At 42.3% G+C, this 12686-nt stretch overlaps 1 protein-coding gene across 4 annotated transcripts in view; it reads right to left on the bottom strand.

Annotated features, from left to right (window-relative positions):
* The window catches only part of abhd3 (abhydrolase domain containing 3, phospholipase), a 132331-nt gene that overhangs the window by 30579 nt on the left and 89066 nt on the right, over positions 1-12686 (bottom strand). For 3 of the 4 annotated variants that reach the window (XM_068031717.1, XM_068031715.1, XM_068031716.1), the window contains 2 exons: positions 3632-3680; positions 3362-3527 (listed from right to left, as the gene is read on the bottom strand). The exons of the other annotated variant lie outside the window; for it this stretch is intronic. In XM_068031717.1, the coding sequence (XP_067887818.1) occupies positions 3362-3527; positions 3632-3680 (215 nt within the window). The remainder of the gene's footprint in view (positions 1-3361; positions 3528-3631; positions 3681-12686) is intronic. 4 annotated transcript variants of the gene reach the window in all.

Raw genomic sequence — 12686 nt, 5'->3', positions numbered from 1 at the left:
GCTTTGTCCTGGATGGTGTTGACCTTTTTGAGTGTTATTGCAGCTGCACTCATCCAGGAAAGTAGGGAGTACTTCACCATACTCCTGACTTGTGGCTTGTAGGTTGTGGACAGGCTTTTTGGGAAGTTAGGAGGTAAGTTACTCGCCACAGAATTCCCAGCCTCTGACCTGCTCTTGTACCCACAGTATTTATATAGCTGATTCAGTTAAGCTTCTGCTCAATGTTAACCCCCATGATGTGGATGGTGGGTGATTCAGTGATAGTAATGCCGTTGAATGTCAAGGGGAGATGGTTAGATTCTCTCTTGTTGGAGATGGTCATTGCCTGACACTTGTGTGGTGCCAATGTTACTTGCCACTTATCAGCGCAAGCTTGAATGTTGCCCAGGTCTTGCTGCATATGGACACAGACTGCTTCAGTATCTGAGGAGTTGCGAATGGTACTAAACACTGTGCAATCAATAGCGAACATCCCCACTTCTGACCTTATGATGGAGGGAAGGTTATTGATGAAGCAGCTGAAGATGGTTGGGCCTAGGACACTACCCTGTGGAACTCCTGCAACGATGTCCTGGGGCTGAGCTGATTGGCCTCCTGTGACCACAACCACCTTCCTTTGTGTTAGGTATGACTCCGACCAGTGGTGAATATTACCCCTGATTCCCATTGACTTCAATTTTGCTAGTGCTCCTGGTCACCATGCTCGTGCAAATGCTGCCTTGTTATCAAAGGCTGTCTCTCACCTCCTCTGGAATTCATCTCTTTTGTCCATGTTTGGACCAAGGCTGTAATGAGGTCAGGAGCTGAGCGGACCTGGCAGAACCCAAACTGAGCATTGGTGAGCAGGTTATTGCTGTGTAAGTGCCGCCTGATAGCACTGTTGACAACACCTTCCACCACTTTGCTGATGATTGAGAGTAGACTGATTGGTGGTAATTGGCTGGATTGGATTTGTCCCGCTTTTTGTAGGCAGGGCATACCTGGGTAATTTTCCACATTGTCAAGTAGATGCCAATATTGTAGCTGTACCTCAAGAGCTTGGCTGGGGGCGCAGCTAGTTCTGGAGCACAAGTCTTGAGTACTACTGCTGGAATGTTGTCAGGGCCCATAGTCTATGCTGTATCCAGTGTCTTCAACCATTTCTTGATATCACATAGAGTGAATCGAATTGGCTGAAGACTGGCATCTGTGATGTTGGGGACCTCAGGAGGAGGCCGAGATGAATCATCCTCTCGGCACTTGGCACTTCTGAAGATGATTATAAAATACGCCTTGTCTTTTGCACTGACGTGCTGGGCTCCCCCATCATTGAGGACTGGGATATTTGTGGAGTCTCCTCCAACAGTTAGTTGATTAATTTCCCACCACCATTTATGACTGGAGGTGGCAGGACTGCAGAGCTTTGATCTGTTCCGTTGGTTGTCTATCGCATGCTGCTTCCACGGTTTAGCATGCATGTAGTCCTGTGCTGTAGCTTCACTAGGTTGGTACCTCATTTTTAGGTATGCCTGGTGCTGCTCCTGGCATGCTGTCCTGCACTCCTCATTGAACTAGGGTTGATCCTAGCTTGATGGGAATGGTAGAGTGAGGAGTATGCTGGGCCATGAGGTTACAGATTATGGTTGAATACAATTCTGCTGCTGCTGATGGCCCACAGCACCTCATGGATGCCCAGTTTTGAGCTGTCCTGAATCTAATCCATTTAGCACGGTTGTAGTGTCACACAACACGACGGATGGAATCCTCAGTGTGAAGTCAGGACTTTGTCTCCACAAGGACTGTGCAGTGGTCATTTCCATCAATACTATCATGGGCAGATGCATCTGTGACAAGTAGATGGTGAGGACGAGATCAAGTATGTTTTTCCCTTTTGTTGGTTCCCTCACCACCTGTTACAGACCGAGTCTGGCAGATACGTCCTTCAGGTCTTGGCCAGCTTGGTCAGTAGTGATGCTACCGAGCCAATCTCGGTGATGGGCATTGAAGTCCCTCACCCAGAATACATTCTGTGGCCTTGCTACCCTCAGTGCTTCCTCCGAGTGGTGTTCAACATGGAGGAGTACTGAGTTATCAGCAGAAGGTAGGCAGTAGGGGGTAATCAGCAGGCGGTCAACTGGGCAGGGTGTGCCATTGTTGTTTCCGATGCCAGGTGGTCCATCTGGTTTCCTTCCTTTTCAAATTTTCTGTAGCGATTTGACACAACTGAGTGGCTTGCTAGGCCATTTCAGAGGCCAGCTAAGAGCCAATCACATTGTTGTGGGTCGAGAATCACATGTAGGCCAGGCCAGGTAAGGAAGGCAGATTTCCTTCCCTAAAGGACATCGATAAATCAGATGGGTTTTTACAACAATCCGATAGTTTCATAGTCACCATAACTGACAGTAGCTGTTAATTCCAGATTTATTAATAGAATTTAAATTCCACCAGCTGCCGTGATGGGATTTGAACTCATGTCTCCAAAGCATAAGGCTGGGCCTCAGGATTACTGGTCTAGTAAGATTAGCACTATACCACTGTCCTGCTGTCTTCAAAGATCTCTGCATATGAGCCCCCAGGACCCTATATCCCTGCACACTCATTATATTGTATGGTTGACTTGCCTGGAACACATTTTGATTGAGACCCTTTCTCTCCCCTGTCATTTGCCACTTTCCTCTCTCTTCTCCAGAAACAACTCAAATATGACTGTCCCAACTACAGGCCACATGCGGCCACAAAGCCCAGGCTACTCCATCTTATGTGCTGGTTTCCCCTGTTAGGATATTTTGGGCCTGGAGATTTGGAGATGACTGTTTTTAGCATTTTTGCCTCATTGGTGGACAACTTCTAAACCAGGATCAGTGCTGAAACCACTATTGTTATTAATAGTTTAGATTTTGGAATCAAAAACACAATTTCAAAATTGGGGAGATAGTCAATACTGAGGAAGAGTGCAACAAATTTCAAGAAGACTTTAATAAACTTGCAAAATGGGCATATAATTGGCAAATGAATTTCAACATAAGTGTGAGGTAATACATTTTGTTAAGAAAAATAAGGAGGTCACATGTTACTTGGAAAATAAGAATCTAGAGGTAGAGGAGTAAAGGGAACTGGGTGTAAATTGTCATATAATGGGATTTTCTGATGATTAATTTTGATCTCACATCCAGCAAAGCCATTTGCCCTTACATGTGGCCTCCAAGGCTCCATGGTATGCAGCTAAGCACCCCAAAAAGATAAGTTTGGACATTCTTGACCAAGCATAACCTGATTGTGAAAATAAGTGGACAATGGAATTTAAATATTGTTCTCCCAGCTGTCAGCCTAATACTTTAGGATTAAAGGTTCATCAGCCACAAAATATGAAATGTAAACTTACCATGACCTGGTGAGAAGACATCATCAAAAGCATTCAAACACAAGACAGGAATTTCAATGGACTTTAGTTTGTGGTAAGGATTGGCATCTCGGTAGTAATCAGCATTTGTTTTGTAACCAAACATCACTGATGTAAACCGTTCATCAAACTCTCGGATAGTTTTTGCCTATATTGAAATAAGTCAAGCAAGCATCAAATGAAAATAAAGTGCATTTACTGTATACAAACTTATTTCCAAAATATACAGATAATAATGAAGGAACTATTTACCTTCAAGATGTAATCAATGTCAAATAATTTGTCCAAGACTTCTCTGTGCCTAATTGAGAAAAGGAACTCTAAGAATTTTGGAAACACAACATTTTAAAGTATACATTAAAAAAACTGAAGTAAAAGTTTATTCATTAAAAATTGTGTATTGGGGTAGGTGGGGGAGGGGGAAGAAAGCAGCATAATGGGCCTTAAATTCTCTGGGCTAAGGCGGGGAAAAATGATCAGCCAGGGTTCCTGCTCCTGAACTCTGCTAGAATGCATGTGGTTGGATGTCTGGTAAGAGTAGAATTTGACTGTAATCCCCCTTCAGCCAAGGAGCTCCTTGCCACTTACCATCTAGACACTTAAATGAAGAATGGCCGCTTGGGCAAGTACCAAGGGTGGCCAGCACCCATAGAACCATATCTCAGCACAAACTATCACTTGTATGGAGAGAAGAGGTAAACAAGAAAAAACATTCAAAATTGTCTAGGTTTTAAAGGTTAGAAAATGATTTATGCGTAATTGAGTTATTTAAGTATAACTAAACAGTGGCATTCATTTGTTGGAAGCACATAGGTAATTAATAACCTCTTTGCTGATCAAAAAATGATGACCTGCGTGTACAGATACAGGCAAAAAACAAATTAAACATAGGCCCTCTCTTTGCACATATCCTCCCCAAAAAGTGGAATTCCCTTCAGTTTCCAAATGCTGATACCAATGGGAGATGTAACTTACTCTAATTAGGGGCTTTCAATTGAAAATCAGTTGGTTCTTTAGGTGAAATACTCTTAGTAAACATTCCACCCAATGCACAGAAGATATGAGCAGCATATGCATTAAGGTCTGGAAGTTATTTTATTATTGTAAGTATATTAGAAATCATAGAATCATAGAATGGTTACAGCACAGAATGAGGCCATCTGGCTGTTGTGTCCATGCTTGCTCTCTGCAAGAGCAGCTCAGCTAGTCCCACTACCCCGCCTTCTCCCCATAGCTCTGCATATTTTTTCTCTTCAGATAATTATCCAATTCCCTTTTGAAAGCCATGTTTGAATTTGTCTCCACCACACTCTCGGGCAGTACATTCCAGAACCTAACTACTTGCTGCATAAAAAAAAATTCCTTCTTGTCGCCTTTGGTTCTTTTGCTATTCACCTTATATCAGTATTCTCTGGTTCTCGACCCTTCCACCAATGGGAACAGCTAGATAATAAGATCATAAGAAATAGGAGCAGTAGTAGGCCATTCGGCCCCTTGAGCCTGCTCAACCATTCAATAAGATCATGGCTGATCTGATTGTGGCCCACTCCCTTGTAGATCAAAAATTTGTCTAACTCAGCCTTGAATATATTCAAATACCCAGCCTCCTCTACTTTCTGGGAAAGAGAATGCCAAAGATTAACGACCCTCTTAGAGAAGAAATTCCTCCTCATCTCTGCCTTAAATGGGAGACCCCTTATCTTGAAACTGTGCCCCCTAGTTCTAGATTCCCCCAGAAAGGGAAACATCCTCTCAGCATCTACCTTGTCAAGCTCCCTCACAATCATTTATGTTTCAATACGATCATCTCTCATTCTTCTAAACTCCAATGAGCATAGGCCCAACCTGCTTAACCATTCCTCATAAGACAACCTCTTCATCCCAGGAAATCAGCCTAGTGAACCTTCTTTAAACTGCATGCAATGCAAGTATATCCCTCATTAAGTAAGAAGACCAAAACTGTATACAGTACTCTAGTTGCAGCCTTACCAATGCCCTGCACAGCTGTAGCAAGACTTCCCTACTTTTATACTCCATTCCCCTTGCAATAAATGCCAACATTCCATTTGTCTTCCTAATTACTTCCTGTACCTGCATGCTAACTTTTTGTGGTTCATGTACGAGGACACCCAGATCCCTCTGTACCACAGCATTCTGCAGTCTCTCACCATTTAAAAAATATTCTGTGTTTTTATTCGTCCTGCTAAAGTGGGCAACCTCACATTGTCCCACAATATTCTCCAACTGCTAAATTTTCGCCCAGTCACTTAACCTATCTATATCTTGTTGGAGACACTTTGTGGTCTTCTCACAACCTATCTTTGTGCCATCTGCAAATTTGGCTATAATATGCTCGGTCACTTCATTCAAATTATTAATATAGATCGTAAATAGTTGAGGCCCCAGCACTGATCTCTGTGGCAATCCACTAGTTACAGTTTGCCAACCTGAAAATGGCCCATTTGTCCTGACTCTCTGCTTCCTGTTAGTTCGCCAATCCTCTATCCATGCTAATATATTGCCCCTAACACCATGAGCTCTTTTCTTGTGTAGTAACCTTTTATGTGGCATCTGATTGAATGCCTTTTGGAAATCCAAATACACTACATCTACTGGTTCCCCTTTATCCATCCTGTTGGTTATTTCCTCAAAGAACTCTAATAAATTTGTCAAACACAATTTCCCTTTCATAAAATCATGTTGACTCTGCCTGATTGCATTATGATTTTCTAAATGTCCTGCTACTACTTCCTTAATAATGGGTTCCAGCATTTTCCCAATGACAGATGCTAGACCATCTGGCCTATAGTTTCTGCTTTCTGTCTCCCTCCTTTCTTGAATAGAGGTGTTACATTTGACGTATTCGAATCCGCTGGGACCTTTCTAGAATCAAGGGAATTTTGGAAGATTACAATCAATGCATCCACTATCTCTGTAGCCACTTCTTTTAAGGATACAGACCATCAGGACCAAGGGACTTGGTAGCCTTTCGTCCCATTAGTTTTTCTAGTACTTTTTCTCTAGTTATTGTGGTTGTTATAAGTTCCTCCCTCCCTTTTGCCTCTTGATTTTCTGCTTTTTGTGTCTTCTACTGTGAAGACAGATACAAAATACTTCTTCAAAGTCTCTGCCATATCCTTGTTTCCCATTATTAATTCCCCAGTCTTATTCTGTAAGGGACCAACAATTACTTTAGCAACTCTTTTCCTTTTTATATATTTGTAGAAGCTTTTACTGTTGTGTTTATATTTCTTGCTAGTTCACTCTCATATTCTAATTTCTCCCTCTTTATTATTCTCTTAGCCATCCTTTGCTGCTTTCTAAAATTTTCCCAATTTTATGGCCTACCACTGCTCTTTGCAGCATTGTACGCCTTTTCTTTCAATTTGATGCCTCCCTTAACTTCCTTAGGGAGGAAGTTAGCCACAGATGGCCCATCCTTCTCATAGACTCTTTGTTTCTCAATGGAATATATCTTTTCTTGAGAGTTATTAAATATTTACTTAAATGTCTGCCACTGCTTCTCTACTGTCTTACCTTTTAACCTATTTTCCCAGTCCACTTTAGCCAACTGTATCATCAGACCCTTGTAATTGCCTTTATTTAAGTTTAAGATACTAGTTTCAAACCCAAATTTCTTACTCTCAAACTGAATTTGAAATTCTGTTATGTTATGATCACTCTTGCCTAGAAGATCAATTACTATGAGGTCATTAATTAATCCTGTCTCATTATACATTACCAGGTCTAAAACAGTCTGCTCCCTGGTTCATTCCAGAATGTATTGTTCCAAGGAACTTTAATTCTTTCATGGGATGTGGGCATCGCAGGCCAGGCCAGCATTTATTGCCCATCCCTAATTGCCATTGAAATGAGTGGCTTGCTGGGCCATTTCAAGGGCATGTAAGAGTCAACCACATTGCTGTGGGTCTGGAGTCACATGTAGGCCAGACCAGGTAAGGACAGCAGATTTCCTTCCTTAAAGGACATTAGTGAGCCAGATGGGTTTTTACAACAATCGACAATGGTTTCATGGCGATCGTTAGACTAGCTTTAAATTCCAGATTTATTAATTGAATTCAAATTCCACCTTCTGCTGTGGTGGGATTCGAACCCATGTCCCCAGAGCAATACCTGGGTCTCTGGGTTACTAGTCCAGTGACAATACCAGTACGCCACCGCCTCCCCAAATACATTCTATGAACTTATCCTCCAGGTTACCTTTGTCAATTTGATTCATCCAGTCTATATGAAGATTAAAATCACCCAGATTATTGCAGTACTTTTCCTACAAGCCTCCATTATTTCTTGATTTATATCTGTTATACAGTGTAGCTACTATTAGGGGGCCTATAAACTACTCTCTTCTTTCCCTTGCTATTTCTTATCTCCACCCAAAATGATTCTACATCTTGATCTTCTGAGTCAAGACCATTTCTCACTACTGTACTGATCTCATCCTATATTTACAGAGCTACCCCACCTCCTTTTCCTTTCTTCCTATCCTTCAGAAATGTCAAATAACCTTGAATATTCAGTTCCCAGCCTTGGTAACCTTGCAACCAGGTCTCTGTAGTGGCTATCATAAAATACTAATTTATTTCTATTTATGCTATCAATTCATCCATCTTGTTATGAATGCTGCATACATGCAGATAAAGAGACTTCAATTCTGTGTTTTTACCATTTTTCCTACTCTGACCTTATTTGCGGGTGCAGTCTTATGTTTCTATACTTTGTTCCTTCCTGTCACACTCTGGTTATCATTACCTGTATTACGACCTCTCTATCGACTCTGTTCAGATCCCTCATGATTTTCAACACATCTATCAAATCGTCTCTCAACCTTCTCTTTTTTAAGGAGAACAGCCCCATCTTCTCCAATCTATTCACATAACTGAAGTCCCTCATCCCTGGAATTATTCTCACAAGTCTTTTCTGCATCCTCTCTAAAATCTTCATGTCCTTCCTAAAGTGTGATGCCCAGAATTGGACACAATACTCCAGTGGAGGCCAATCCAGTGTTTTATAAATGTTCGCCATAACTTCCTTGCTTTTGTACTCTATGCTTCTATTGATAAAGATCAGAATTTCACATGCCTTATTAACTGTTTTCTCAACTTGCTCTGCCACCTTCAATGATTTGTGCACATATACCCCCAGATCTCCCTGCTCCTGCACCTCTTTTAGAGTTGTATCCTTTATTTTATATTGCCTCTCCCCGTTCTTCCTACCAAAATTTATCAATTCACAATACTCTGCATTAGATTTTATCTGCCACGTGTCAGTCCATTCTATCAGCCTGTCTATGTTGTCTTCCTATCGTCTATGTCACCCTCATAGGAAAATAGGAGCAGAAGTAGGTCATTCGGCCCATCAAGCCTGCTCCGCCATTCAAACACATCATGGTCGATCATCTTTGCCATTTTTCCCCACTATCCCCATATCCCTTGATGTCATTAGTATCCAGAAATCTATCGATTTTTGTCTTGAACATGCTCAATGACTGAGCTTCCACAACCCTCTGGGGTACAGACTTCCAAACATTCACCACCCTCTGGGTAAAGAAATTCCTTCTCATCTCAGTCTTAAGTGACCTGTCCCTTATTCTGTGACTGTGTCCCCAGGTTCTAGACTCATCAGCCAGAGGAAACATCCTATTCACATCTACCCTGTCACGCCTTGTAAGAATTTTGTCCGTTTCTCCTCACAGTTCACAATACTTCCAAGTTTTGTATCGTCCGCAAATTTTGAAATTGTGCCTTGCACCAAGTCTAAGTCATTAATATAGATTAAGAAAAGCAGCGGTCTTAATATTGACCCCTGAGGAACCCCACTATATATCTTCTTCCAGTCCAAACAACAATCATTCACCACTACTCTGTTTCCTGTCGCTCAGTCAACTTTGTATCCATGCTGCCACTGTCCTTCTTATTCCATCGGCTTTAACTTTGCCAACAAGCCTGTTATGTGGCTGTTTATCAAATGCCTTTTGGGAGTCCATGTACCTGACATCAACCACATTAACTTCATCAACCCCCTCTGTTACCTCATCAAAAAATTCAATCAAGTTAGTTAACAAATCCATGCTGGCTTTCCTTAATTAAACCAAATTTGTCTAAGTGACTGTTAATTTTGTCCCGGATTATTGTTTTTATAAACTTTCCCACCACTGGGTTAAACTGACTGGCCTATAGTTCCTGGGCTTATCTTTACACCCTTTTTTGAACAAGGGTGTAACATTTGTAATTCTCAAGTCCTCGGTCACCACCCCTGTATCTAAGAAGGATTGAAAGATTATGGCCAGTGCCTCTGCAATTTCCACCCTTACTTTCCTCAGTATCCTTGGATGCATCTGATCTGTTCCTGGTGACTTATCGACTTTAAGTATAGCCAACCTTTGTAATATCTCCGCTATCAATTTTTAGCCCATCCAGTGTCTCAACTACTTCTCTTTAACTATGTCTTTGGCAGCAGCTCCTTCCTTGGTAAAGACAGATCAAAGTATTCATTTAGTACCTCAGCTATGCCCTTTGCCTCCATGCGTAAATCTTTTTGACCCCTAATCAGCCCCATTCCTCCTTTTACTATTTATATGTTTATAGAAGACTTTTGGATTCCCTTTTGTGTTAGCTGCCAGTGTCTTATATTCTCTCTTTGCTTCTCATTTCTTTTTTCACTTTCCCCTTTGAACTTTCTATATGCAGCTTGGTTCTCACTTGTGTTATCAGCCTGGCATCTGTCCTACGCACACTTTTGCTGCTTCAGTTTATTCTTTATCTCTTTCGTCATCTAGGGAACTCTGTCTTTGTTTGACCTACCTTTCCTCCTAGTGGAATGTACCTCAACTGTACCCAAACTATCTCCCTTTTAAAGGCAGCCCATTGTTCAGTTACAGTTTTGCTTGTCAATCTTTCATTCCAATTTACCTGGGCCTGAACCATTCTCACCCCATTGAAATTGGCTCTCTCTCAATTAATTATTTTTACTTTAGATTACTCCTTGTCCTTTAGCATAGTTAACCTAAACCTGAAGATACCATGATCACTGTCCCCTAAATATTGACCTATAGACAATTGATCCACATGATGCACCTCATTCCCCAGAACCAGATTTAGCAATGCTTCTTTCCTCATTGGGCTGAAAACATACTGATCTAGAAAATTCTCCCCCTGCTTTGCCCTTTACACTAAAACTGTCCCAGACTATATCACGATAATTAAAGTCCCCCATTATAACTACTCTATCGTTTTTGCACCTCTCTGTAATTTCCCTGCAAATTTCTTTCTCTATATTTTTCCCACTAGTTGGTGACCTATAGAATATACCCAGTAGTGTAAAGGTACCTCCATTGTTTCTTAGCTCCAACCAAATAGATTCTGGCCTTGAACCCTCGAGGACATCCTCTCTCTCTAGAACTGTAATATTCTCCCTAATCAATATTTCTACCCCTCCTCCTTTCTTTCTTTCCCTATCTTTCCTGAACACCATGTGTCCAGGAAGATTTAGTACCCATCATTCCCTTTTATTTGAGCCAGGTCTCTGTTATTGCCATGACATCATATTGCCATGTGGCTACCTGCATCTGCAGCTCACCAACATTTTTACCAACCTCCATGCACTCACATACATGCATAGTAAACCTCATTTAGACTTTATTGCATTTCCTCTTACTCTGACCCCACCTAATACCCTATTATTTCTTACTCTAGTGCTATCTGTCTTTCTCACTTCTTTGTGCACCTTGTTTATACACTCCAATGCTAGTTCCTCGTTCCCATATCCCTGCCAAGTTAGTTTAAACCGTTCACAATAGCACTAGCAAAATGCCCTACAAGGGCATTGGCCCCGGCTCTGTTCAGGTGCAGTCTGTCCAGCCTGCACAGGTCCCATCTCCCCCAGAACTGGTCCCAATATCCCAGAAATCTAAATCACTCCCTTCTGCACCATCTCTCCAGCATGCATTCACCTGCTCTATCCTCCTATTTCTAGAGACACTAGTGTGTGGCAGTGGGAGTAATGAAAGGTACCAGAAATTATGTGACAGGCTCTAAGGTTAACTCGGGGTGAATTTTATGGACCCTGCAAGAGCGGCTTTGGTGTGTGGGGTGATTTAATTAGGCATGAGCTGTTTTTTCAGATTTCCGACGGTAGGTATTTTATCACATTTAAGTCAGCGGCGTGTTTGCGGCGGTCCTGGAATCTGCCTGCAAGGTGGCGGATTGCAGCTTTGCATGCATTCCCATACCATGAATGTTCATTACCCTACACGTAGTCCAAATTTAGTCCTACCTGCCAGATTAAGTTAGCGGCAAGTGGTATTCCCATGCCACAGTGTTCACATTCGTTTGAACAGAATCACAGAATCGTTACAGTGCAGAAAGACACCATTCGACCCATCGTGTTCGCACCTGCTCTCTGAAAGAGCAACTCCCTCAGTTCTATTCCCCTGCCTTCTCCCCATAACCCTGCACTTTCTTCCTTTCCATATAATTGTCTAATTCCCTTTTGAATGCTACAATTGAACCTGCCTCCACTACATTCTCAGGCAGCGCATTCCAGACCTTAACCACTTGTTGCATGAAAAAGTTTTTCCTCATGGAACTTTTGCTTCTCTTATTAAATACTTTAAATCTGTGCCCTCTCATTCTCGATTTTGACCCAGCGACAGTGAAGGAATGGCGATATAGTTCCAAGTCAGGATGGTGTGTGACTTGGAGGGGAACTTGCAGGTGGTGGTGTTCCCATGCATTTGCTGCCCTTGTCCTTCTAGTTGGTAGAGGTAGCGGGTTTGGAAGGTGCTATCTAAGGAGGCTTGGTGCATTGCTGCAGTGCATTTTGTGGATGGTACACACTGCTGCCACTGTGCATCGGTGGTGGAGGGAGTGAATGTTTGTGGATGGGGTGCCAATCAAGCGGGCTGCTTTGTCCTGGATGGTGTCGAGCTTCTTGAGTGTTGTTGGAGCTGCACCCATCCAGGCAAGTGGAGAGTATTCCATCACACTCCTGACTTGTGCCTTGTAGTTGGTGGACAGTGTTGGGGAGTCAGGAGGTGAGTTACTCGCCACAGGATTCCTAGCCTCTGACCTGCTCTTGTAGCCACGGTATTTATATGGCTACTCCAGTTCAGTGTCTGGTCAACGGTAGCCCCTAGGATGTTGATAGTGGGGGATTCAGCGAAGGTAATGCCATTAAATGGCAAGGGGAGATGGTTAGATTCTCTCTTGTTGGAGATGGTCATTGCCTGGCACTTGTGTGGAGCGAATGTGACTTGCCACTTATCAGCTCAAGCCTGGATATTGTCCAG

The sequence above is a fragment of the Heterodontus francisci genome, chromosome 5, assembly GCF_036365525.1.
Source record: "Heterodontus francisci isolate sHetFra1 chromosome 5, sHetFra1.hap1, whole genome shotgun sequence".
NCBI lineage: Eukaryota > Metazoa > Chordata > Chondrichthyes > Heterodontiformes > Heterodontidae > Heterodontus > Heterodontus francisci.
The sequence above is the reverse complement of the archived record's forward strand: the minus strand, read 5'-3'. Positions and strand labels throughout refer to the sequence as shown.